Below are 27,394 nucleotides of genomic sequence, written 5' to 3' on the forward strand. Positions count from 1 at the left end.
TTGCCAGACGAGGAAGGGGAGGCGGGGGGAGGTCCCCGTGCGGGTGGGTGGTGTCCAGCTGGGAGAGCAGCTCACCCCCGGGACCGGGACCGGACCGTCCCCCTGCCCAGGGAGTCCTCGTGCGTGTGAGTGTGCACGTGAGGACTGTGCACAAAAGTGTGTGTGAGGGTGTGACTACCGGGCCAGAAGGACGTGTGACCTTTGAGCTGGCTGTCCAGAGGGCTGCTTCTCCGGGGCACTCGTGGGGAGCCCAGGGGCCGGCCTCTGTGTCCAGAAGTGGGGAGAGTCACGGCTGTGTAAAGTGTCACAGATGCAGGTGTGAGAACAGACCGGCTCCACCGAGGGCCCCACAAGCCAGAGACCTAAGTCAGTGTCCAGTGAAAGGACTAACAGAGGACTCGGAGATGGGACTTTAGCTCCAGGACGCCTATCACTACACGTCTAACAGAGTGACCCTGAATGCCTGTCACTACACATACATGGACTTTCTCCAAAATGCCCGTCACTATACAACTATGTGTCTGTCCTGGGACGCTTGTCCCTACATCCCTAGCATGGACTATTTCAGGATATCTGTCACTGTATACGTCTTATGGAGTGACCCACGACCCTGTCACTACATATTTACACAGACTGTCCCAGGACATCCATCACCACCATCTATGGGGACTTTCCCACGACATCTGTCATTATACATCTAATGGACTGTCCCAGGACTCCTGTCACTACCATCTACAGGGACTGTCCCAGGATGCCTGTCACTGCACATCTAACGAGCTGTCCCAGGACACCTGTCACTACACATCTACAGGGACTGTCCCAAGATGCCTGTCACTGCACATCTAACGGCCTATCCCAGGACTCCTGTCACGACCATCTACAGAGATTGTCCCAGGACACCTGTCACTGCACATCTAATGGACTGTCCCAGAACACTTGTCACTACACATCTAATGGACCGTCCCAAGACACCTGTCACTGCCATCTACAGGGACTGTCCCAGGACACCTGTCACTACATATCTATAGGGACTGTCCCAGGATGCCTGTCACTATGCATCTAACGGACTGTCCCAGGACACCTGTCACTGCACATCTAACAGACTGTCCCAGGATGCCTGTCACTACACGTCTAACAGACTGTCCCAAGACACCTGTCACTGTACATCCACAGGGACTGTCCCAGGCCACCCGTCACTACCATCTACAAGGACTGTCCCAGGACACCTGTCACAACACATCTAACAGACCGTCCCAGGACACCTGTCACTGCACATCTGTGTGGACTGTCCCAGGACGCCTGTCGCTACCATCTACAGGGACTATCCCAGGACACCTGTCACTGCACATCTAATAGACTGTCCCAAGATACCTGTCACTACATATCTATAGGGACTGTCCCAGGATGCCTGTCAGTACGCATCTAACGGACTGTCCCAGGATGCCTGTGACTGCACATCTAACAGCATATCCCAGGACTCCTGTCACGACCATCTACAGAGACTGTCCCAGGACGCCTGTCACTACGTATCTATAGGGACTGTCCCAGGATGCCTGTCACTATGCATCTAACGGACTGTCCCAGGACACCTGTCACTGCACATCTAATAGAGTGTCCCAGGATGCCTGTCACTGCACATCTATAGGGACTGTCCCAGGATGCCTGTCACTACACATCTAACAGCCTATCCCAAGACACCTGTCACTGTACATCTACAGGGATTGTGCCAGGACACCTGTCACTACCATCTAACAGACTGTCCCAGGCCACCCGTCACAACCATCCACGGGGACTGTCCCAGGCCACCCGTCACTACCATCTACAAGGACTGTCCCAGGACACCCGTCACTACACATCTAACAGACCGTCCCAGGACACCTGTCACTGCACATCTGTGTGGACTGTCCCAGAACGCCTGTCGCTACCATCTACAGGGACCGTCCCAGGACGCCCGTCGCCACACTGCCCGCACGCTGGTCCTCACTCCGCACACCGTGTGGCCTGGTCTCTCAGGCTCTTCTCTATCCACGTAAAAGCTCCTTGTGAGCATGCCAACAGTCCTGGCAGTGACACACCCGGTCAAGGGACCCAGCACAGCACCTGGCACGGTCTGGTCAGCGTAGGCACGGCTCCTCTTTCTAAGTCAAGGTCACAGCTTGTTTGGTGTCGGGGGGCTTTGAGGTTGAGGGCACAGGTCAGGCGGTGGCTGTGGAGTCCCGGACCTGACTTGCACTAACATGTATTCGCAGGGCTTTTTATCTGATTCTCAAAGGGTCTGAGACCCCTGAAGGTGCTAGCTGGACCCCTCCCCTGCCTGGTAATCCTCACAGCACAAGGCCTCCAGCCCAATTAGACCTCCTGGTTCACGAGGTCTTTGGGAAGACCTTTCCTTAGGGTCCCTCCCGGCCCCTTGCACCCGCCTGCGTACGTGGAATGTAGGGGACACAGAGGCCCCCGTGTCACCCTCCCCACTCCCGATACCTGCAGCCCGAGGGGAGCCAGAGTTGGGGTCAACGAGGGCACAGAGCCTAGGAAGAGGGGGGCCGTGTCCTTCCACACTGGCACTGCCGGGAGGGCAGGCCGTGGCCACCGAGGGGGGAAGGTCGACCCGGCTCCTGTCACACACACGTGTGCCTCACGCTGCGCTCGTGACCTGACCCTGTGCCGTTAGCAGTGTGGGCAGGCGGCTGGGAGGAGGAAGTGGGGAGTCGCATCCTGCCCGCCTCAGTCTCCCCACTAGGTTTTTTAAGTGTGGCAAAATACACAGGGCATAAAATTGACCGTCTTAACTATTTCTCAGCGTCCAGTTCAGGGGCATTGAGTACCTTCATGCTGTGCAGCCATCACACCATCCGCTTCCAGAACTTTCTCATCTTCCCAATTGGAGCTCCGTCCCCATGAAACACCCCTTCCCCCCGCTCCAGGACCCCATCTGTTACCGTCTCTGTGGATCTGACTCTCTAGGGGCCTCGTGTAAGTGGGACCTTACAGTGTCTGTCCTGTCGAGATGGACTGACTTTGCTCAGCAAAAACTGAGCACATGCCTACTGGACGCATGCTGGGCACGCCCGTGCTGGGCATACCCACTGGCCGTGGCTTCCGGAAGCTTGGGGTGCCGCCTCCCGTGTCAGGTCTGCCTTAGCGGGTGGTCGTCCCAGCGGCCTGTCAGAATGGCGGGCTCACTCCCATCTCACAGAAGGGGACAGTGAGTCCAACAGACATTCAGGGTGCACCTGCCGTGCACCAGGACCCTCCTCCTGAGGAGCTGCCCTGCCGGGGAGGGTGGGGCAGGTGGGGGGCCTTTTCGAGGCCGGGATCCTTGTCTTTCTACCCCGCCCTTCTCGGCTTGTCTCTTCAAAATAAGTCCCCGTGAACACTGTCACAGTACGCAGAGTGGGGGCAGTGTGACGTGGGGCCCAGCCCGAGGGCACCCAGGAGACGAAGTCCAGAAGGATGCTGGACTCCCCGTGTGTGTCAGGGCGGGGGGTGGGGGGAGGACGCAGATGGGAGCCAGGGCCTGTCCCCAGCCTCCCCAAGCCTGGGGTTTCCCTACCGTCCAATGGGAGACCAGGCCTCCACCAGCCTCAGAGGCCTCAGAAAATCCCCGCAGGGCTGTTTGACTCAGCAGGAACCTACCCCAGATCCCCTCGAGGTTCTGTGAGACTATTTGGTGGAATGAGTCAAAACATCCAGAAGGTTCCCGCTTACGCGGGAGGCCGGGAGGCGGCAGGGCCCGGCTTGGCTCTCCCCTCCCCCAGCACAGCTGCCACCGCGGCTGCGCCAGCACGGGGCCCATCTGCCCGCCTGGCGCCTTCCCAAGGCCGGGAGCGGGGGTGGGGGCAGGGGCCAGCAGGGATGGGAGCCCTGCGGTGCCCGGGGTCCAGGCTCCTGCCCTCTCTGTGTCCTAGGAAACGGCCCAGCAGTCCCGCCCCGGGGGCTGGTGCCGGGGGTGGACGCGGAGCCCGGGGCGGGCACGGTGAGTGCTCACTGACCCCCAGCGTCAGCCTTCTCCCAGGTCCACACCCGCCGCCCGAGTTCCCCCTGGGACTCAGACGGGGCGGAAAAGCTTCCTGCGGATGGGGGAGCCCCTCCTGCACTCTGCGCCCCTCGGTCCGCACCCCCCGGTGGAGGTGGGGCTCCTCCCCCCAAGTGGGCGAGACCCCCGCGTCCGGACCACCCAGGGCAGCTGGCCAGGGGTCTCCCAGCCTGGAAGGACAGGCCTTGGGGACACCCTGCTTCCTGTTGCCCCTGGGAGAGCCAATGGGGGCGGAGACAGGCTCAGGGTTGGCAAGCCGGCCTCCCCGTGTCAGGACCCTCTGCTGCTTCCGTGGGCCCAGCGCTGCCCCACGTGCTGTGGGGAGTCCCTGCCCCCAAATGACTTCACTGCTATTAGATGCAATTTATTGCTCAAATCAGTTAGAAGGCCCCAGGGAAACAGCCCAGACCTCATGATGGCTGCTGGGTGTGGAAAGGAAATGCACGTTCCAGAAGGTCTGGAGACCTCCACCCCAGGCCAAGGTCTGGGCGTGCAAGTCTCCCGGACAGCGTGCAGGGTGGGTCCTGAGAAATGGGGCCTTGGCCCCCAGTGGCTCAGGAGACCGCCAGCCAACACACAGGTCAGCCTGGTGGCCTGCCTGGAAGAGGAGTCAGGCAGGGAGAGACCTGCAGAAGGGCCGAGTCCGCATGCCCACGCTTCGAAGCAGAGGCGAGTGCCCCTCCATCTCCGAGGGGACATGTTGGGGCCACGCCCGGCAGAGGGCCATGCCCACGGCCCATGGCCGGGAGGTGGGCACACAGCGGACTTCAGACCCGAGGGTTGTACCCAACCCCTCCCCAGCTTCTGCTTGACTGGGGCACCCTGCGAGGTTTCCCCTCCCTGCTTGCCAAACCGGGGAGGCTTGGGGTATCGGTAGGACCAGGCTGGGCCCGGGCAGCTGTGTGAGCTCAGGCAGGGGCCTGTGTGGAGCTGCACGGACTGGGTCATAACCCCCATTCCGGCCTGCTTAGCTGTGTGCTTTGGGCGGTTACTGAACCTCTCTGTGCCTCTGCTGTCCCATCTATACGATGGGAGGAGTGACACGTTTTAGGTTTTCACTATGATTATTAAATGACAGGACGACCTCACAGGCTGTTGGAAGGATTGGACCAGTTAATGTCTTGTCAGCCACGTAGCATCGGCTGTTTGCTTGTCCTCCCTCCGAGGCTGGAACTGGATTCCAGCAGGGGCCGGTCACCGGTCCTGAGGGCTGCACTGGGACCCAGCTTTGGAAGGGATCTGCCCCCAGGGATGGCATGGGGTAGACTCTGGCCTATCTCTTGTGTATCGCCGACTCACCGCTCCGAGAAGGCCCCCCGGCGCAGGCAGCCCCCTAAACAGACACCCACACGTAGTAGGATAGGCAGAATGTTCTAGGACACTGGGGACATCGGGTTTCTCACTGGGGGAGTGAGGGGTGGGCCGGACCCTCATGTGCCCATACACGGACAGCATACCCGCTCGAGCCACGCTGATGCCCAGGGCAGTCGTGGCCGATGGACCGTGGCCCTCCCTTCCCTTTGGGTCCGCCTGAGCCAACAGCATACCTCCTTCTCACGAGCGGCCCTGTGCCCACTTCTTGCCTGGACTTGGCACGTGGGTGCAGAGCTGTCGGCGCCTCAGCCCGGACAAGACCTGACCATCTCAGCATCTGTAAACCGGCAAACCTGGGGAAGAGATGGGAACGGGTCCGACAGCCGCTCGCATCCCTGGGAGGCGGGATGTGCCGTTGCGGGTAGAGCGAGGACCCTGAGGTGCCCCAGGAAGCAGAGAGCCCGAGCGTGGCCGCTGTGGTGTAGACCACGCTACTCGCCACAGGCCCTGGAACAGTCCTGGTGTAAACCCTGCTCCGGCAGGCGCGGGCCACGGGGCCTTGGATGGGCTGTGCCCGCCTCCCACGAGCCTCCGCGTGCCCTGGGCCGGACGGTGAAGCGGGCGGGCCGGGCCGGGGGGTTACGGCCCGCAGTAGAGGCTGAGGAGGAGGGCGAGGCTGGTAGGAAATGCTGGCGGGGGCGGGGGTGCTCCCCGGAGGCGGCCCTGAGGGCTCCAGGCTCGGGCAAGGCAGGCATTCGGCAAGGTGTCCGTCAGCAGCCGCTGCCCCCGCTATTATTTGCCAGCGGCACCCGCTCTTAGGGGGTCCCCGATCCCCTGCAGACAGGCCCTCCTGGGCGAGATCCAGGCCCCCCTCCCCCGGCAAAAGGGCGCCGTGATGTGAGGGGGCGCCCTGAAGGCCCGTCCTCCGTCTTCAGTGCCTGAGGGACAGGAGGGCCTCCGCCTTCCTCGCGGTGAGCCAGGGGCCCCGGGAAGAGGTGCCCGCGCGACAGCCCCAGATCGGGGAATCCCGGCTGGCGCTCTGCCACCACCTCCCTGCCACCCTCCTCCACCAGGAGCCAGACACATTCCAGATCCTTGCCAAGCTGGGGGAGGGACCGCACTCACTTTCCTACTCCCAGCCGTCCTTTCTGCTGCCTGCGTGTAATTAACAGAGTAATTAAAAACAGGATGAGTTAATTGGTATTCATTTATGTGGCAGATGTTTTTAATTGAGGCAGGAAACAATTTACCTGTTTACATAAACAATGGCAAAGCCAGGCTTGTAAAACACATTTTTAAAAATATTTTCCTCCCCTTTCCTAAAAAGAACTGAAATCCGTCGGTCTCCCCGGTGCCAGGGTGTGAGAGCGAGCAGGCCCCACCTCGAGGGAGGCCTGGGGGGAGGGGGGGCCGAGAGGAAACATCTGTTTAAAAGGTTTGCTTCCAGAGGACGCTGTTTTCTTTCAATTCAGAGAAAGGAGGTGTTGTTCCCAGGTCGTGGGGACACCGGCTCTCGGTGGCGCCTCCCTAGATGGCTCTGGGGAGCAGGGGACCCTGTTTGGGCAGAAGGCGGGCAGGCAGGTGGGCGCCTCTCTGGCGGGAGGGGAGGAGCACCCTTTCCACCTGCAGTCTGGCACCTCGGGGGGGGGGGGTGGTACATGCTGGGGCCGTGCGTCTTGCACGGACACTGTGCACCATGTGGAGTCGAATGGAGCGAAAGTACAGATTAGGTTCCTCGTCACGCGGCCGCCTTGCTCATGGTGCCCCTGATGCACAGCCCTAGAACCTTCCGTGGTAGTCGCAGGAGCTCTCAGCGATGAAGGACCCGCGTGCGCCAGCGAACAGTGGCCCCGGCCCGACCTGCCCCGTCGTGCCCTGTCCTCATCCCCCCGGGGCTGCAGGCAGGCCGGGTGAGCCAGTGCGCAGGGAGAGCCCAGGAGCGCCGCGGAGGCAACGAGCGTTCCGGGAGTTCTCAGGTGTAGGCTGGCCCCAAGTTGGCACTTACTGTATGCCTGGCGGCGGTGCTGGTTTTGCTCTGATCCCGTTAACTCTCCAAGGAAGAGCTAATCACGCCCGCGTCCAGGCACCGGGCGAGGAGACCCCGCGTCCTCGGACGCCCACGAGCCCAGCGGAGAAAGGCCCCGGGCGGAGTCTTGCCGGAGTTTGCCTTTTCTTAAAGGGTGAGCACGCACAGGGTGTATCCGCACGGAAACATCCGGAAGCATCCACAAGAATCGTCCACAGAGGCCACTTGGGGTGGCGGGCGGAGGGCTGGGGACCCCGTTCCCCCGTCCCCGTGTCTTTGCCGGTGGAGCGTTGCCGGAGCGGGGTTCTCCTCCCTGCCCGTGGCGGCCCGTCACCGCGGGCACGTTGCCGACTTCTCTGGAAGTAGGGTAAGTAGCAGGGCCTGTGACCAGACCTTGGCCGGGGATGCGCAGCGAACGCGCAGAAATTCTCGGCACTGAAAGCTGGGGAGAGCGATCCCCTTGAGGCTCGTGGCAGCACCTGCCCTGACAGAGTCTGGGCTGTGCCTTCTGGGCGATGTACGGCTAGAGTTTCCGGGACATTTTGATGGTTCCTGGGGCAAGAAGACAGAATGTTCCAGAATCCACCAGGGAGAGGGCCCTGCAGAATGTGGTCAGTAGCCACCATGAGGCGGGCCCAGTTCCCTCCCTCCTGGAGGTGCTGTGAGACCACCCAGCCTCCAGGCCCCTCCTGCATTGCGGCGGTTAAATCATAAAATGAACCACAGCCGTGGATGTCTGAGGAGGTGAGCGGGGACCACAGGCCCTTGTTCAGTGCTGTGTGACCTGGGGCCAGGACCGGAACCTCTCCGAACATCTGGGAAGCGAGGGCCTCCCGGGTGCTGTGAGCTGCGAGCTGTGACGTGCTGGGCTGGCCTCCTGCCTTTACCAAGTGCTCTGCCAAAGGAGGCCTGAATCTGCCAGCAGCCCACACCCCACGGGCGCAGAGGCAGGAGGACCGCCCTGGGATGTCCGCGGCGGGAGACCCTGCGTGTGCCCCTGCCTGGCGCTTCCCGAGTCCCGGGCCCATAGAGGCTCCCTGCATCGGGCATGAAGGCTGTGAGGGGCCGACTCTCGCCACAGCTCGGTGCACCTGCTGACGGTTGCTCCTCGTCACAGTAGAGAGGGAGCATCAGCGCCAGCCTGGGGACAGTCAGCCCAGCTGCCTCCTCATGCCCCGGCCTCCCCCCGGGCGGGTGTCTCCAGCACCTCCCTGCCCCCGCTCCCGTTTGAGGGTCTGTTTGCACGGTGTCTCCCGGGGTCCCTCCGGGGCTGTCACCAGGGGGCTGTGTCTGCGCCCCGCGGGGGAGACCGTGAGGCTCAGAGAGGTCGCCGCGCCCTGGGTGCCACACCGCCGTCTGCATTCGTGTCTCTTGCGTGCACGTGACAGGTGAACAGGTCCACACGGGTCGCGCACACACGGGGGTGGCCGTTCTGTGGCTGGGGGCTGGGGGGAGGATCGCCTGGCACTCGGGTTAGGAAGGGCCCTCGGTTGGACACCCGTGCAGGACACAGCGCCAGGGTCTAATTGTTACTTAGCATTCATTCGAGCGGCGCTATCATTTTAAATTCTGGGAGCGTCCCTCTGGAGAGTTCAAGGTGATACGCAGCCAATTTGCGCATTTCTTAAACAATGAAAACCCTTTGGGGATCAGTTAAGCCTTCCATGGCGCCCCAATGCCAGCAGAAGAGAATCCTAAGCGCTTGGCCGGGTTTTCCAGACCCTCCACAGACTGGCTGGACCTTCTGTCGCGCCCCCCGCCGCTGCCCGCCGTGGATGCCCGCGCAGTGTGGTGCGTGGTGACTTCGGTCCCCGTGCGCGCCTCCTTTCTCCGGGTGTGCGAACCCCACGGCCACCAGGCTCCAGCCACTCGTCGCCGCTCCTGGAAGCTTCTCTGGCACGGAACACCCCAGCCCAGTGTGTGCCCGCGGCTGTCTGTGCCCCTCCCCACTCGATCGGCCCCGTCGGAGGGCAGCCTGGCTAACTTACACCCCAGGGCGGAGGACCTCCCTGGACTTCAAGTCCTTTTCCTAGCTAAGTGATCTGGGACCGAGATCCGTCTATTCACTTGGGTGACGGCTCCTAATTACCTGTCACTCCGTGATCCCCTTTGTGGCGGGAGGGGCAGCGCTGATGGCTAGCAGGCAGTTTAAAAACAAATCAAGGGCAAGGTTTAAAGGGGCGGTGGCTAGTCCGGAAGAAAGAGAGAAGGAAATCTTGCCCCCTTCTCCCCAAAGGCAGTTTCTGTTTCCTTTTAGAGATTCTCTGAATATATATCGGTCGTCTTTAAAAAACTCCAGGGGGGTTTTACATCCTTTCTTGGGGTCTCACCCCTCCCATAGGAAATGGGCACGCAGGGACCCCACAGAGTCTGCCTGTGCCGCCCCCCCCCCCCCCACCGCCCGGCGCTCTGTCTCAGCCCCTCCCGGGGGACAACCAACTGCTGGACCCTCCTGTTCAGATCTCAGTGTACGTGTCCTTCACCCGGGAGGCCTCGCTGACTTTCCCCCACCCAGGGGAGGGCCCTCCTGGGGTCCCTGGCCCTCTCCCCGTTCTGTGCTAGCCAGGTGTGTGAGTGAAGAAGTCCTCATGGGGTGCTCACTTAACGGGCGCTTGCTTGATCGTCAGAACAGCATCCCCCCCAGTGTGCAGATGAGGAAGTCGAGGCTCGGAAGAGCGAAGGGCCTTGGAAGGGCCACTCGAGACGTGAGACCCCGAGCTAAACTCCACCCGCCGAACCCCAGAACCGGGCTTGTCCCACTACTGCACAGATCTGTGTGTCCACCTGTCTGTCCACCCACCTTTGCACCCGTCCACCTGTCCCCTCATCCATTCCCTTGTCCGTCCGTCCACCTGATACTCCGTCCTCTCTCTCTCTACTCATCCACCCGGCCAGCCGTGACAGCACACCCGTTGTCCCAGCCCAGTCACACTCAGGTGAGTGCGCCCGTGTGCAGATGGGCCCCGTCCCCTCGGTGGCCGACATGTGTGGGAGGCCTGGGAGGGGGCTCCCGGAGCTCCCGGACCAGTGCCGGGCAGGGGGGGCACCCCTTCCTCCCGCTGCCCCTCCCCCCAGCAGGCGGCCAGATGGCAGGGCGCCTCCCCCGCGGCTCTGAGGGAGCCGCTCGCTCTTGGCTGCGCAGCCCCAGCAGCTGGGCGAGGAATGCGCTCCCTTCACGCGCCAGCCGCAGGGCCCACGGGCCGGCATCTGGGTCGCGTTTGCGGCCCCCTCTGGGGAGCACGGCAGCTCGGAGCCCTCGGCCCCCCCTGCCCTCCAACCTCGCGCTCACTCGGCGCCAGGAGGCCACAGAAGGCGGGGACGCGTGCCCAGGAGTCCGTGCCCTCCCCACTTGTTTGGGGGCGTCGGCGGCTGGCCGGCCTCTGGGCCCCGCGGCCCGGCCCCAACCCAGACTCTGAACCGCTGTCCCCCCGGGAGCCACGGCCGCCTCCTCGTGCCTCCTCCGCGCGTGCGTTTGTTCACTGGCAGAACGTCGTGTGCTTCTCCCCTCCTGGTTTGGACGCGCGGGTCGCCTTCCCTCGCGATTCGACAGTATTCCGTGGCGTCCTTTCCGCTCGCCCGCGAGGCTTCCGTCCCCCACGCGGGAGCCGACGGCTCGCGCCCTCCAGGTGTGCCCAGTCGCCAACGTCAGTCACCTGCCCCGGTCGCCGCGGCATTGGGACCGGCTCCCGACTCCCACGACGGGGCTGGCGCCGCGTGACGTGAGTGGAGCTGCCCGGCGCGAGCTGTCTGGGGCCTGGCGTCGTTCACGCGGCCGCACGTTGGCGAGAGGCGGTCTCACGGGCTGCTGCGTGTGTCTGCTCTCCCCGCTCGGTGCTCTTCCCCCGACGGGCCTCCCACGGCCCATTTGCCCCTGAACCTGATGAGCATTTGGATGGCTTCCAGCCTGGGCGTCTTGGCCAAGTGGCTGGAGGGCGCTTGCTGCCGAAGCCGCCGTGCCTGCGCTTGTGCGGGTTCTGTGGTGTGGTGGTTCGGGCTGGTCGATACTGAAAAGCAATTTCCAAAGCCAGGGCACCCACGGCGGCATGTTTGAGGTCCTGTAATGCTGCACCGACCAGAGAAGTTCCTTCACGGCCCTCTACTGGGGCCACCTCGTTTGTCCCCTCTTGTCACGCTCCTAAACAGCGCAGTGATAAACATCCTCAGAGATAACTCTCTGCCTGTGTCCCCGAGGGTTTCCCTAGAACGCATTCCCTAAGGGGAACGTGGCCGTCCACGCTGAGACGCCACCGCAAGAGGAATGAGAAGCAGAGAGGCGGGAGTCTCTGGGTCAACTTCCCCTTGCGCGCTGTGATGGGATCCTGGCCCCCGAAGTCCCTTCCGGCTCCCAAATGGTTCTCAATACCACAGTGTATCAGTCAGTTTCTACTGTGTAACAAACCACCACAAAACTTAGCTGCTGAAACAACCACTGTGGTCTGGCTCCTAGTTCTTGGGGCGGGCAGGTTAGGCAGGTCCCCTGGGCACTCTTGGTCCCACCGGGCTTGCTTTCGGGCCTGTGGTCAGCAGACCGTGGGTGGGCCCTCGCATGACCGGGGACTCAGCCGGGCCAGCTCTGCCCCACGAGAGTCCCGTCCTCCGGCAGGCTGACTGAACAAGAGAGCGAGCGCAGCAAACGCCCCCGTGTCCCGACTCAGAGTCGGCTGACAGTGCTTCTCACTTCTGCCACGTCCGAAGCCAGGCCCGGGGCCAGCCCGGACGCAGAACAGGGGCCTCCCGGCCGTGTCGAGTACTTGGAAGAGTGGCAGTCACACAGCAAGGGGCGTGGGTCAGGGAGGGTGAAGGACTGAGGCCTTTCGTGATGCGTCCACCCCACAGGTGGTGGTGGGGGGGGTCTTAAGCTTATTGCTGCGGGGCAGGCTCCAAACGGCCCCCGGTCCTTGGCACTTTGCGGGGTACTGCCGTGCTGCCTCCGAGTACAGCCTCGGAGCCGCCCCCAGCCGAGGCCTGCCCAGGCTCTGCCCGCCGCAGGGAGCCGAGCCCTCGAACGTGAGGAGGGTGGGGCCCAGGGCAGCGCAAGGGCGGGCAGGCGGGGGTGCCGGTTCTCTCCCGGGGCCGGTCCACAGACCGTCGAGGGTGTGCCGCAGACCGGCCGCCTGCCCGGCACCGTCCGGGCTCCGTCTGGGGGTCAGCGGTCAGCGGGGAGACGGGCAGCGGACATGACAACCAACATGGGATGATCGCAGGTGCAGACAAGAGGCCCCAAGAAAATAAAGTCGGGTGAGGCGGCAGGACGGGCAGGGTGGGGCGGTTCTGGCTTGGGGGCCGGGCAAGGCTTCTCCGAGGAGGAGGGACATGTGAGCCAGAGCCGACTGATGAGGAGACAGCCTTGTGAAGGTCTGGGGAACCCTCCAGCAGCTGCAAAGGCCTGCAGCAGGACAGGGGTGCTGGACCGGCAGGTGGCGGGGGAGGGCGGCCAGAGTGCGGGAGGCGTGGCGGGGTCCCGTCTGCCTGCCCCCCATCGGGCCCTGGAACACGAACTGGACGGTCCTGCCCCGTCTTCCCGGTTCCTGATGGGCCCAGGTCGCTCTGTAGAGAGTAAACACGCCGTGCTTTTCCAGAGATGCTGGGAGGAGACAGACAGGCCACAGGTGTCGGGGATGAGGTCTCTCAGCCTGGGGCCACGTACCCAGGTCAGAAGCGGCGAGAGGGCCCGGCCTGGAGGGGCCCCTGGGCTGGGGCTGCAGGCCGTTCAGGTGGGGTAGCGTCTGGTCCAGTTTTGTGTCTCTCAGTGACAGACGGATCCTCCCACCCAGGCCGACCGGCTCCCTCTCACTGCCAATGGGATGTCGTGACGCCTGCTTACGACGGCCCGGACACCACCCAGGGTCCCCTCTGTGGCTGCGAGGGGCCTTCCCTGTGGACCCCTCACCCTTGGACACAGGCTCGCTGTCACCCCCGTGCTCACGTTCGCAGGGAGGGACGAGCTCTGCGTGCACCAGCTGGGGACGTCAGCCTTAGAGCCGGACGCACGTGGGATCTGCCGTGTGGTGGCTGTGTGACCCCGGGGCAGGTGACAGCGCCACTCTGTGCCTCGGTTTCCCCACTGTACCCGGGGGCTCTAACACCTCATGGCGTTCTCAGGAGGAGCTGAGGAACAGAGGGTTTCGGCGCCCGGAACACGAACAGCTCCCGGCAAAAGGGAGCGAGTTTAAAATCAAAGTTGTGGGGGTGTGCCGCACGTGGGGGCCAGCCCTTCCTCCCGGGACCCCGCAGCAGGGCCCCCCACGCGTGCACACCTTTAGCAAGACGCCATGTCCGTGAGTGCTGGACTCTGTCTGTGGGTCACCCTTCTGTGACTCCTGGGGGTGGGGTCTCCCCGCCCTCCTTGTCAGGGGTGAAAACCAAGGCCCAGAGTAGAAAGGCCACTGACAGTCCAGCCAGGGGACAGAGACGGGACAGAGGAAGCCAACCGGAACCCTGGTTTGCAAAGCCCCTCTGGGCTCTGGCCCAAAACCACCCCCACCGCAGAAGCGGGAATTATGGGCCCCGTGTACCAGTGGGTAAACCGAGGCTCAGAGATGTGCCGTTTTCCTGAGTTCACAGTTGTTCGCGGAGCAGGATGGGAGCCCCGCTCTCCTGAGTCCCAGCCCGGCTTTGTTGCCGTGCTGACCTGTGACCTCTGCCGCTGGCCACACAGGCCCAGGGGGTCACAGGGTCCCTGAGGCCGGGCAGGCCGGGGTGGCCCAGCACTGCGCAGTGGGCAGGGTGGTGTGCGCAGAGCTCACAGCCAGAGGAAGGACCCCAAGGGCCACGTGGAGGCTCTGGATGACCGTGGCTCCAAGCCACAGAAAGCCCGCTGCGACCAGCGGAGGGGAAAATACCAATCCCTGTATTTTCATATTATTTCTTGTTCCTCCGGCCGCAGAGGCTGTAAGAGAAAGCAGATGTGGGAAGCACCTGGGACTCATCAGGGCTGCACCCCCCCACCCCAAAAATCCCGAGCGGCTTTACTTGGGATCAAAGACAAGCCTTCCCTCTGACCTTGGCCCAGGAGCCTCCTGGTCAAGCCCACCCATCTGGGCATGGAGGGTCACCCAGTATCCTGGGTTCGCCCTGAAGGCAGGCAGCCCCCCCCCCCCCCAGCCCCTTCATCTCTTCCTCAGCCTGGTGGCTCCCATCTGTCGCTGGTCGGACCCTTCTGAAATGTGTGTCTTCCTAGGAATTCACGCCTCATTTTTCCTGTTTATCCCACACACGCCCATAGCCGAGGAGCCCTTGCTCCCGCACCAGTCAGAGAGGCTTTGGAGAGACCCCCAGGGCCGAGAGCAAGGTCCCCACTGCAAGGGGGTGGCTGTGAAGGAGGAGGGGCACTTGAGGGGCAGGACGGCAGAGGTCTGGGGGCTCAGTGCCCCCTCCTCCACGAGAGATCTCTTGCCCCAGTCTCTGCACCGCTCCCCGGGGAACCACACATCCTGTGTGAGCTGCGGGCGACCTCCTGGGCCCAGGCCCTGCACAGAGCCCCGCGGCCCCCGAGGGGATGACGGTCTCCACGGAGGGGGCCCCTCGGCCTTCCCTGCAGGGACCTTCCCACCCCACCCTGCAGCCCTGCCTCTCACAGCTCTCCGGCCGAGCCCCTTTCCCACGTGGCCAGGAAACCCACTGGACCGAGTGAGCCACAGCGGATGCCCACGCCCCCCGTGGGCACAGAGGCCTTGGAGGTGCTGAGCCCTCGGGGGGGTGGCTGCACAGACCGGGGGGGCGGCTCTGGGCCTTACAGGGCTGCCGGCCGCTGGGCTGCGCTGGGGTCCACGCACGAACACACCCTTGAGCCCCCTGCGGGTCCCGCCCTCCAGGGAGCACGTGTGGCTTCTTGTCTCCTCCGTGGGTGTGGAGTCGGGCTTGTAATCAGAAGGGGGCTTTGGGCCCCACGTGGAGCCGCTGTCCGAGAGAGGAGGGACAGGCGGAGCCCTGGCCTCCCGCCTTCCGTCTCCTCGTCTTTCCGGTGCGCGGCGCTGCGGGTGCTGAGGTCGGTGGGGACGTGGCTACGCGGCAGCTGGGGCACGATCGTGTGTGGCCCCGAACGCCACACGGCAGCTTGACCCCCACAGGGAAGGAAGTAGGGAGCCGCTGCGGGTCCCTGTGGGGCGCCTCCCTTGCTGTGTGACGCTGGGCCTCAGTGTCCCCACTGGAAAGTGGGCGATAGGGATGTCCTCCTCAAGGGCAGGCGTGTGAGGAGGGCGCACTCACCACCCGCGCTCGGGGTTCCGGAAGCCCAGGCCCAGCCCGGACGGACAGACCAGGGGCTTCTGACAGGCAGAGCTACCCCGCTCCGGGGTGGGGCTGCCCGAAGGGGCAGCTGGAGGGTCTGCAGGGGACAGGCCCCTGCTCTTCCCTCGGAGCTGCCCAGCCCTCGCGGGGTGCTGCGCGCTCCCCTCGAGGCATCCCTGGGCTCTCCCCGGGGCAGGCTGGGCTCCAGACCCTCCAGCGGGGCAGACACGCAGGGGGCCAGGACTCACACCTGCTGAAAGGGAGCGGGTGAGGCGCGGAGGCTGCCGTCACGAACTGCTCCCCCCCACCCCCCGGATTCTCCTGGCAGTAATTCAAGTACATCCAGAGCACCTACCGTGTGCCCAGCGTGGTTCTGGACACTCGGCCTCACCGAGAGAGAAGGTTGCCTTTGGGCAAAGATGCAGGGGAGGTGAGCTCACGATACCATGAAGGTATCTGGGGGAAAAACTCCCTGGCAGAGGGAACAGCCCATGCAAAGGCCCTGAGGTAGGAGCACTTGAGTAGACTCGGAGAGGGGAGGTGTGGGAGATGAGGGCGGAGAAGGGCCGGGCCAGGCACGAAGGAGCCCATGGGCGCTCTCGGGGTGCTGGCTGAGGGGCAGGGAAGCCACTTTGTACAGTCTTGGGGAACACGTCTTGGCCCTGTGGTTCCCAAGAAAGGCAGGCGTATGGGTTTACGTTGGCTGGAGTTTTAGAATATTGCCTGCTGTCGGGCCAGGGGCAGAAGCTGGGAATTCAGGGACAGGTCCGGCCCCCGGCTCTGCCCCTCACCTGCCCTGTGGAGCCCTCACCTTTCGGGGACAGTGAGGACGGGTCCTCACCGGGTCGTGGAGCACACCGTGAGGCTGGTCTTGACCGGACGACCTTGGCGGGGGGCTTGAGTGACCGAAGGGGAAATAGGCACCGGTTGCAAACGTGGGTTTCCCTTTGGCTTCGGCAAAGAGCCACCGAGCCACCGAGATCGCGGCGCATTCTTAGCACTCGTCCCACACCCCTACGTACAGATGTGGACACTGAGGCTGGGGGGCAGCGTGCCCAGAGTCCTTGCCGCACCCCCGGGTTCTGCCCTCTGCAGAGGGGGTGAGGGGGCCTGCACCGAGCTTCCGGAGCCCTGCAGAGGCTTCTGCTCTGTTACTTGTGAGGCTGGCCTCTGTCATCCTGGGAACTCGAGAGGGGCTCCGAACCTTTGTGGCCCCCCTCCGCCCCGTGCATCAGTTCCAGGAGAGGGGCCTGGGCTGCGGCCACATCCCGGGATGGCAGGGCCCTGAAGCCGGGCCTGCCTGGTCCTGACAGGGTGCACGTCCCAGGACTCCACGGACAGACTGGTTTCTGGGGCCAGACGGCCTAGGTTTGCGGCCAGCTTCCCCTCCCTATACCGGGTTTCCTCACCTGCCCACCTCATATGCTTATTGTGGGGTGAGCTGAGGTGATTCGTGTGAAGTGCCCAGGTCAAGGCCCAGCGTGCACTCAGGACTTTATCACCATGGCTTTGTTACCTACCTGTCAATACCGGTCCCTGCCGGTGCAAAGGCCCTGAGGCAGGCTACCTGCCCACCTTCCTAGTTTCTCATGACCTTTGTAAGGGTCAGGTGAGGTACCAGCAGAAATCAGACCCAAATGATCAAAGCAGGGGCTTATTACTTCTGGCAGCAATACAGACTTGAGGCAGGCAGAGGAAGGTTCTAGAACCCAGGGCTGGGAGCTCTGGGTTGTGGCCAGTTCTCAGCCAGGCCGGGCGGGCTGGGAACCACAGCCGGACAGGGACAGTGATGGATGGGGTGGCTTGTTCCGGCACATTCCATGTTCTTTCCCACCGGCTCCGCCCGGCCTCGGAGAGCTGCTTCCTCTGCGGACGGATTAGAGACATTCAGCCGGGGACTGGATACGCTGTCTGGGAAAGACACAGGGTCTCCCATGGGCCTGTGGCGTGCGGGCTGAGGTCTGGGAATGTTCTCAAGGGGGGTGGGGGGGAGGCAAGGCTGGAGGTGGGGGCCACAGCGCCTCCGCTCGCTGTGCCTTCGGCTCTTCCGCTCGCTGGGACGCCCAGGCGTGAGCCGACTCGTGCGCTTCGGGACCCGCACCGGGTCCCCGGCCCCCCAGCGTGCAAGGTGGGAGCCGCCACAAAGAGAGCCCCCGTGGGGTGGCGGACGGGCAGTCAGAAGAGGGAGGGACCGCGGGTTGCAGGCGGGTAGATGAGCTGCCCGGGGCATACCCGGACGGCTACTCTGCCGTGTGAGCCGAGCAGGTCACTGGGCCTCTCTGTGCCTTGGCTTCCCCGCCGGAAAGTGGAGACGACAAGAGCCGCTGAGGGCTGTGGGAAGTCACACAAGCCGCGGTTCTGGGCCCTTCCTCAGAGGAAGACCAGGCTCCTGGCTCACCAGCTGCTCCACAGCCCTTTGCCGAATTTCATCGAGCGTTCGTGTGCGTGGACCGCTACCCCGCCTGTAGAGGAGCAGAGAGACTCAGAGGGGTGCAGGGGCTTGCCCCAGGTCACACAGCCAGGCAGCAGTAGAGCCGGGACTCAAACCAGCTTCGCGAGACTCACGGGGCCCCTGTGCTTGTCACTCCCGCCCCTGCGGCCTCTTCTGGAAGGATGCGTGGTGGTGACACCGAGCCCGCTCGCCGTGTGCCCTCGGCAGACGCCGCACGTCTCTGTGCCCGTGAACCGGGGCCCCGGCAGCCGCCCCCGGCCCCCCCCGCCTCCCGGGCTCCGGGGCAGAGAGCAAGCCGTGGGCGCTCGCGTGTGTCCTCCGTGATGCGCGTCTGTGGGATAAGTGTGGCCACGAGCCAGGTGCTCACAGGCGGGGGAGACTCCACGTGACCCGGTGTGCTGGCCCCTGGCACCCACGGTAGCCCCTGAGGGCCCGGCTCATAATAAACAGGTGCCGTGTGAGGGGCGGGCGGGCGGCTCTGGTGGGTTCTCTCCACCCTCTCCTGTGGGCAAAGCCGAAATGAAGCCCCCGGCGTGGAAGGGCTTTGGAGAGTGGAAACAGGCCGCGCGTCCCCCATGTCCCAGCCTGGCGTCCGAATCCCCCCAGGCCCCGCCCCGGGTGACATGTCAGACGGTGGGGGGGTGGGGGGCCGGGTCTGCACCCCGCCGGGTGGCCCGGGGCCCGCGGTGGCTGCTGCATTTGCCTTCTTTGGTTGTCACCAGGGACTGGCCGCCAGCCCCGCGGCCAGGCGGCGTTGACGGGCCCCCACAGCTGCAGCGCACGTGTGCGCGGCCGTCAGCTCCCTGACAGCGGGCGCAGGGGGCAGGGCGCCCGGCGGGAGGGAGGCCAGCGGCTGCAGCTGAGTGGACAGCAGGTGCGCGTGGCCGGGGCGGCTGCTGCTCACCGATTGCCTCCCTGCCTCGTGGGGCCCGGCGGGGAGGGGCCCAGGGCCCCGGGGCAGAGGGCTGTCACGGCCCCACGGGCACTGAGGGCCACGGGCATCTCGGCTCTGTGAAGGGGGGGTTGGGGACGGGGCCGTGCCGTGCCGGGCACGGGACGGCAGTGAGTGCCGTCGTCAGTGTTGTTGATCTCCGTCCCCGGAGGCTGGCTGTCCCCGGACGCGCGCGTGCATCTGTGGGTCCTGGTCCCGCGGGGCCCCTGGGAGAGGAGACACGAGACGCAGCGACGCACAGACGGCCCGCAGCTGCGGAGCCCCGGCCCCGGGCGAGACCCCCTCGGTGTCAGCAGGGTGAGCTCGGGGCAGCGGCTGGGGCAGCGTGGGCTGTGCCCCGGGAGCAGGTAGAGGATGCCGGCCCGGATGGCCTTGAGCGGCTGGGCCACCCCGACTCCCAGCCACCGCTCCGAGCTTTTTTGACCCGCCCAGGCACTGGCTGATCTGAGTTAAGGCAGACGGGGGGGGGGGGTAGGGCCTCGGTTTCGCGGCGTCTGCACCTGACCCTCAGCAGAGCTGCACGTGGCAAACTCAACAGTGTCCGGGGGCACCCAGCCCACTGGTGTGGGGCCCCCACGTTGAGCGGCCAGGCCTAGAACAGCCTGACGTCGGCCGTGCCCTTGGCCTGCTGGGCCCAGGAACTACCCAGGCCAGCAGATGGTATCAGAGGGGTTTTCCACCCCACGGGGTCAGCCTCCCAGACCTTCCTGGGGAGACCCCTCTACACGAGACTTTTCACATCTGAGAGCTGATGGGGCTCTGGGAGCCACGGTTTCCAGGGGCCCCACGCACCTGCAGCAGCCCCCACCTGGGACCTTGTTAGAAATGCAGATTCGTGGGCTTTCCCCCAGACCTGCCGCATCAGAAATGGGGACGGACGCCCTCCAGGAGATGCGCACGGCTGCCCGGTGGGGGCGGGAGGGGGGCGGGTGACGCAAAACCCCCCGGGCCGTGGGGCAGTAGACCCCAGCTCCCCAGTGAGGACCCCAGCCCCATTCCGGCTGACCCGGGATTCTCCCCGTCACACCCTCCAGCCCCCCTGAAGTGGGCTGACCCGAGCCTGACCTCTGATCCCAGGTGGGTGGGATATCGGCCACCTGAGAACACGGCTGGGGCTCATCTGCGCCCTGGAGTCGGGCCCGGCTCTGTGGGCAGGACCGGGAGCCCTGGCGATCGCCTGGGGGTCCGCCCGGACCCCCGGCGGCGTCGGCCCAACCCCCGCGCGGCTTCCTCCCCTCCCCTCAGCCTGCTTCACCGCGTCTCTCTTCTTCTCCCCTCCCCCGTGGCCCCGGTGGCCCCTCCGCAGTGGACGGGAAGGACAAGACAGCAGCGATGCCCGACTCTCCCGCCGAGGTGAAGAGTCAGCCCCGCTCCACGCCTCCCAGCATGCCGCCCCCGCCGCCTGCCGCGTCCCAGGGGGCCACTCGGCTCCCCTCCTTCACGCCGCACACAAGTGAGTAAAAGCCCACGGGGCCCCGGCCGTGCAGAGCTGTTGGGGGCTCCCAGCGCCGCCGTGACCCGAGGCCCGTGCCGCGGGCCCTCTGCCCAGAACCGCAAACGCCCGCCGTCGGGCCCTCGAGAGGGAGGAGCTCACCGTGGCTCACAGCCTGCGCTTGGAGGTTCAAATCCTAGCTCATCTACTTGGTGGCTGTGTGGCCTCGGGCGAGCTGCTTAGCCTCTCTGGACCCGGTGTTCCCCATCCATAAAGCGGGGCTGGCCATAGTCTCCGAGTCACGGAGCTGCTGTGAGGACAAGGGAGTTGATACAGGCTCTTACCGAGTGGCTGGCACATCGTGAGTGTTTTAGCAAAGTTGGCCGTTCTGCTTGGAGCTCAGAGAGGGACTGAGGGGGTCCCTACCGTCACACAGCACCTTACTCGAGGACTCGTCAGAGGTGGCCCTGGGCTCAGATGCCAGGGGCTCCGCAGCCTGGCTGCAGCGGGGTGTGAGGGTGGCCGGGACCCGGGGTCAGCCGGAGCCTCGGCCGCAGGGCTGAGGTGGGCAGACTCAACCTTCGGGCCGTGTGTCCCCGGCCCGGGCTGATCCGGGCCGAGCGTCTCAGCGCACACAGCGTCTCCGGGGGGACTTCCTCAGTGCACGCGCCCCACCGGAGACCTGTTCCCTTGTGAGAAAATGGGTGACTGTGACCTCGGGGTCCCGTGCATTTGGGAAGGAGACCCCAGGCGTGGGCCGGGGGGAGCTCAGCGTTCCTGCCCCCGGGACCGGGGCTTAGCAGTGTGCCAGCAGCGGAGAGAATCCACACATGCCACCCGATCCCCTGTATTCAGAGGCCAGAAAGCCCCAGGCCTCGGGATGCTTTGCCAGACTTAGAAACCCAAGGGAAGCCCGTCTCTAGGAAGGGAGCTTCCAGTGCCCCAGCGTGATGGCAAGAGCTGCTTCTCCAGGACCTCAGGCCACCCTCCTGCCCACCCAGAGCCCAGGATAGACCGCAGGGACTGGCCCAGCTCCTTTTATCCCTGGTCGTGAACGGTACTGGTGCTGCCATTTGAGGCCAGGCAGCCGGGTTCTTTAGGGCTTGGGAGTGACCCAGCCTGCCTCTGGAGAAGGGTGCTGGCCGTGGAGTCGGGAAAGGCAAGTTCAGGGCCGGGCCTGGCTGCTTGTTTGTGGGATGAGGGCTTTGAGCCAGTCTCCTGACCTCTCCAAGGTCTCCACCTGTGGTCTGGCAGCTGGAGCGATAGCACAGGCCCCAGGTGTGCCGCCTCGGGGCGGGGACAGCCCAGCTCACACAGGAGCTGTACCTTCCCTTGGCACGGAAGGTTCCAGCTCATCTTCCTACGGGGCCAAGTCTGAGCCAGGGTCCCCATGAGTGGTGGAGACTGAAATGAACCCTGGTCCCAACCCCTGCCCGGGCAGGGGGGGCGGGGGGGCGGGGCGGTGCTGCACACTGGCGGCCCGTGGCGCCCAGGCCTGGTGTCTGCCTGCGGCGGCCGTGGTGGCCAGGGCCCGGCTGGGCTTCCTCTCACGCAGCCACCGGCCAGCTGTCTACCTGACCCCCGTCGCCTCGAGGAGAGGATCCCGCTGCACGCAACCGCCCCGCCAGCGGCTTGCAAGAAATAAGACCGTCGGGCCGTCCGCCCAAAATGCCCACCCCAGCCTCCAGGGTCGGGGTCCAAGCCAGAGAGGTCAGCGGGCCGTTTGCCGGTCGGACCCAGGGCTCTGAGCCGGTCGCCCGAGCGTCAAGGGCACGTCCTACTTTCCTTCTTGGTCCAGGACCTGTGTTCCCGAAAGCACGGATCTGGGAACAAGATGTTCCAGGTCAGGGACAGGGCTGGGGCCTGCGAGTGGCTCAGGGGCTCGCCCAAGGCCTTTCTGTCCTCCCCCAAGGGCACCGCCGGCTCACGTTTCTGGAGTGGAGGTCCCGGCTTCATCTAGAGCACAGAGGTTACCAGAGACTAGTGGTTCTTTTTTTTCTAAGCTGGCACGTTACTGTTGTCGGGCTTCTGGGTCTCTGGCCTCCTCGGGGGGCCTCAGAGTTGTTCCCTAACACATGCAAATCCCTGAGAGCAGGTGGGTAGCTGCATCATGCGCCTGCCTGGTGGGGATGGAGCCTCTGTGCTCAGCCACGGATTCCTGCCCCGAGATCCCCCGGCTTCCCCAGGACCAGCCCGTGAGCCAAGCCAGCCGGAGACTGGCCGTGAACCGTGGCTTGAGGCCTGTGGTTTTCCTTGATGACCGCCCTGGGCACAGATTCATTTGGGGGTTGAACTCTGGAGGTGGTCAGGATGGCTGAGATAACTCTGGGAAGGAATGCGAGCAGCTACTCTGCAGCTGGGAGGACCCTCAAAGGCCCATCCTGTCCTCGATTACCCCTGGTGACGGGGGGCTCACTCTGTGTCTGGGTACAGCCTGTCTTCTTGCAGCTTCCACCTACTAATTTCAGCTCAGATCTCTTTCTGTTTGGTGCCTCCTCCCTTCGGGGTGGCTCAGTCACGGGCTTTGTCTTAGAACCACCATTGGCCTGTCTGTCCATGGAGACTTCAAGCCCTATGTGCGCGCACTCAGGTCCCTTGAACACGGTGCCAAGTGGGGTTACCGGGCACCTTCCAGGAAGAGAGCTTTTTAGGAACGAGGGTGTCCCACCCATGTCGATGGAGACCCCAGAATTCTTGTAGACCTCTAGAAGGTCCTTCTGGAAGTGACGCTAGGAGACCCCCCCCCGCCACCGCCCAAACAACCCCGTTGCTTTACAGTGCAGGAAACTGAGGCCCAGAGATGGTGACTGAGTCCCGATCCCCAAAACTGCTGTCAAGAGGCAGAGGGGGAGGGGCCGACCGTGGGCGCCCCTCGGGGCAGCCCTGCCCACCCGCCCACGCTTTCCTGACAGCGTGTTTTTCTTATTTTGCTTACAGATCGAGAGGACGGGCCCACGATGTCCCTGCCCCACGGCCGTTTTCATGGCTGCTTAAAATGGTCTATGGTCTGTCTTTGTAAGTAAAATAACAAAAACCTTGGCCTCCGGGGGGTCCTCACCCCGGCACCCTCTGCCCTGGGAAGGCCACGGCGGCTCACCCCGCTGCCTACACGCCCCCTTACTGCGTCTGCTGTGTCCGTTAGTCCCGCCTCCCTCACAGAGAAGAGGGGCCCGGGGGCCGGCACAGGAGAGCAGGGTGCAGACCCGAGTTCACAGCCAGCCCTGTCCTCACGAGCTGTGTGGCCTCGGGCAGGCGGGCGGCCTCTCTGAGCTCCCTTTTCCGCAGCCACAAAACAGGGTGAATTAGGCAGAGCCCAGCGTTGTGAGAAGGTCACATGTCAACAGCATGTCAGTAGCTCGGCCGTCTCGAGGGCAGGCCCCGGCCCCCACCTCTCCTGACAGGGTGACCCCGGGCAGGGACTACCACCTGTGCCTCAGTTTCCCCACCTGTGACACGGCCCCATCTGTCGTCCCAGCATCTAGCGCCAAGGGCAATCGCACGGAGCCACGAGGGGCTGCTGGGCTCGCACGGGGCCCGAACACGCCGGGCGCTCGGTGGCCAGCAGACATTCTGTCAGGGTCTCCGGCCGCAGGTGACACCCGTGACCGGAAGCGCTCGAGGGCCACGCTCAGAATTTGTCAGCGAGTGGCTGCAGTTGGGACAGGCCCGACTTTACAGCGGCGGGCCGCACGGTCCTGGTGTGACCCCCGCGGCCCGCAGGCTCTGAGCGAGAGGCGGCGGGATGTCCGGGTGCGTTATTCACGGCCCGCAAGGCTGTCGTCCTAGCTGCCGTGGCGGGACGCGCCTGGCCCGGCCCTGGTGGCCAGCGTGTCCCCTGAGCCTCAGCGCTGCCGGGGTGCGTGACCCACACCCCCGGGGAGAGGGGCTGGCGGGCTCCGCGTCCCGGCACGACCCCCGCCCAGGGCGCAGGGCCGCGGGAGCCGCAGGGGTGCTTGTGTGTGCCCCCAAACCTCAGCTGGGGACACGTGTGCGGTCTAAGTTAGTAACACAGCTGTTGTGGCACTGAAAGCACTTGTGGCCGGGGGTTATTTTCGGCGTCTCTTTAGCAAGTTGCTGAGACTGCCCGGCAGCCCGCGGGAGGGAACACGGGCGAGCGAGGGTGAGCGGGCCGCCGGGAGGACCCAGGCGCCGAGGGCAAGCTGGTAAGAAAACTGCAGAGAGGTCAGGCCCGGGCTGGGCCCGCGGACGCCGGGTGGGGGCCCAGGACGTGTAGACAGCCGCACCTCTTAGGAGCCTCTAGAAGATCCAGACCCCGGGCGACGGCCCTGCTCTGCCACGAGGGACGAGCCCCTGCTGTGGTGAGGTCTCCCGTGGCGGCCGGCCGCCCCCTGGCCCAGCCGGGGCGATGGCCAGTGGCCGTCGTCCGTCTTGCCCAGGGCGTGTGTGTGTCACTGTCCCCCGCGGGGCCGGCTGCAGCTCACCAGTGAGAGAGGAACTTAGCGCCACGGCAGGGCCTCCCAGGCTCTCTGAGGGTCCCTCTGGACGACACCTCGCAGAGGGTGAGGGATGGGGACGCTCGGTGGGCTGTGTTTGGCGTCCGCTGTCCATCGCAGGGCAAGGGCCACCCAGAATCAGTGACCGCCTCTGCAGGAGCCTCCAGAACCGCGTGTGGCTTCCGGGCCCTGGAGCGTTGCTTCTGAGATCGTTCAGACCGGGGGCGAGACGGGCTCCCACTGTGTCATGTCTCCCGGGGAGGGGACAGCGGAGTCGGACTTGGGGCCACGTTCCTGCAGCCCGTCCCCCCTCGGGACAGGAGGCCTGACACGTGTCCTCATGCCAACGCTCGCCTTCGGTCAGTGGTTTCCAAGCCTGTGCTCTCGACGAGCAACCACCCGACACACAAAAGCAATCGGGGGTCAAGCATTTCAGCCCCTCCCCGTGGCAGAAGGTTAACGATTTTCTGTAATCCAGCAGGGCGCCAGGCACCAGCCCTCCAGCCCCAAAGCCCCACCTCTGGTTCAGGCCAAGGGGCCGTTTGCAAATGAAGAAACTGAGGCCAGGCCCCTAGTCTCACCCCCCTGGGCTGGTCCAGGCAGACGTGAGGCCCCAGGCGGGATGCCCTCTCCCAGCCAGGGTGGCTTCTCATGCCCGTGAGGGCAGAACCGTGCAGCTCAGCGAGTCAGGAAGGGGCATTTGCAGGTGTCACTGGGGAGCAGGTCAGTGGATGGGGGGAGCCTGTCATCGAAGCTGGAGGTGTGGAAAGTGTCTGGGGAGAGCGGAGAGCAAAGCCAGCCAGACAGCAGACTCAGGGTGAAGAGAGGGCATTTGCTGAAGGGCTCTGGCGAGGAGGGACCGGCCGGTTCTGTAGCCCAGAGGGGACAGTGCAGCCCCAGGGCCGGAGGCCTGCAGGGCACATAGAGGGGGTGTCCAGGCCCCAGGACAGCCACAGCTGTGGAGGGCCGGGGCCCAGGGAGGGGGACCCACGTGCCTGCCCCTCCAGGCTGGGTGAGCCAAGAGTCTGCAGAGGTCACTTCCCAGGGCCCCGTCAGGACAGGCAGGGCAGGCGTGGTCTGGAGGGGTGAGCCAACACCCCTCCGTTCAAAGTGAGCGGCGTAAGTGGCACTCTGGGCTGTTGACGGGGAGCCGCTTCTCAGAGCTGACCTTGGCCGCATCCCCGTCCTGAAGAAAGGAGCCCCCACTCCCCGTCCCCGTCCCCGTCCCCCCCAGGCTGCCAGGTCTCAGCCAGCGTGGTGGTGGCCCGAGCCTCGGGAAAGTCCCTTCCTGAGCTCCCCACCTCCCCAGACTCCCCAGTGGGGCATGAGAGCACGGCCTCTGTGCACAGATCAGCTGGACAGGGTGGGAGGGGCAGGGCATGGGCCTCGTGGACCACAGCGAGAGAGGTGTGTGCGCGAGTGTGCATCTGTGTGTGAATGTGCCTGTGTGTGCAAATGTGCGTGTGCGCAGGTGTCCACGTGCGTGTGCAAGTGTGTGGAAGTGTGTGTGCAAGTGTGTGGGTGTGCACGTGCGGTGTGCAAGTGTGTGCGCGCCTGTGTGCGTCTGTGTGTGCGAATGTGCGTGTGTGCGCATGTGCATCTGTGTATATGTGCAAGTATGTGTGTGTCTGTATGCACGTGTGTGTGCACGAACGTGCATGTGTGAATGTGCGTGTGCAAATGTGCATGTACATCTGTGCTCGTGTGTGAATGTTCGTCTGTGTGTATGCATGTGTCCGAGAGTACATGCGTATGTGTGCACGTGTGTGTTCATGTGTGTATGCCGTGTGTGTGCGTGGGAGTGTGTGCAGGGATGCTGAGGCAGGGAGCGGCGGTGGGGGGTGGAAGGCATGTGTGAGGAGGGGGCTTTCAGACCATCACGTGGGGCGTGCATGCACGTGCAGAGGGGGCAGGCCGGCGAACATGCAGGGAGCGGCTCCGTGTGTGAACTTGGGGAGGTACCTGGAGCAGGTGTCTGGGCAGCTGGCTGAGAGGTCTCCGGGTTGATCAGATAAGCCTCGGGGCTCCCAGAAGTGCCAGCACCGCTTCCCGCATCCAGAACCCCCTCCGCTGTCACCAGGGCCCTGGCGGCCCACTGTCTGTGACCTCTCTGGTCAGCGAGGCTCGGGCTCCTGAGGCCGGGGGACTGGGTGCGGGCTCAGCCTTTCCCTCCGTCACTTGAAACTGAGGAGGGACGTCTTGTCCCAGGACATTGTGGGTGGTGGGATGCTGACCCCCGTGTCAGGGCACTGGTCACCACCGACAGTCCTGCTCCGGTGACCCCTGCAGGGTGCTCATCACGGTGGGAGGAGGGGGGGCTCATGTCACCTGCTCGTCTTCCACACACGGCCCCGTGCGTGCAGCAGCCCCGCACAGCAGCCAGCCGAGAGCGTCCCCTGCTGGGATCCAACCCCCGTGTCCCAGGGGTCCACCCCCAGCCCTATCAGCCCAGGCACGGGGGCCTCATGTAGGCAGTGGCGCACCGCTCGGGCCCGTCGT

General features: G+C 64.6%; 1 protein-coding gene across 8 annotated transcripts in view; it reads left to right on the forward strand.

Annotated features, from left to right (window-relative positions):
* CBFA2T3 (CBFA2/RUNX1 partner transcriptional co-repressor 3) overlaps positions 1–27,394 on the forward strand; it is an 82,525-nt gene that overhangs the window by 39,252 nt on the left and 15,879 nt on the right. For 5 of the 8 annotated variants that reach the window (XM_027076420.2, XM_027076424.2, XM_027076423.2 and 2 more), the window contains 2 exons: positions 20,316–20,462; positions 23,379–23,456. The exons of 1 other annotated variant lie outside the window; for it this stretch is intronic. In XM_027076420.2, the coding sequence (XP_026932221.1) occupies positions 20,316–20,462; positions 23,379–23,456 (225 nt within the window). Of the gene's footprint in view, positions 1–20,315; positions 20,463–23,378; positions 23,457–24,169; positions 24,605–27,394 lie in introns of those variants that run through there. 2 more of the 8 variants (XM_027076421.2, XM_053210873.1) reach the window with 2 other exon arrangements.

This window comes from Acinonyx jubatus, chromosome E2, assembly GCF_027475565.1.
Source record: "Acinonyx jubatus isolate Ajub_Pintada_27869175 chromosome E2, VMU_Ajub_asm_v1.0, whole genome shotgun sequence".
NCBI lineage: Eukaryota > Metazoa > Chordata > Mammalia > Carnivora > Felidae > Acinonyx > Acinonyx jubatus.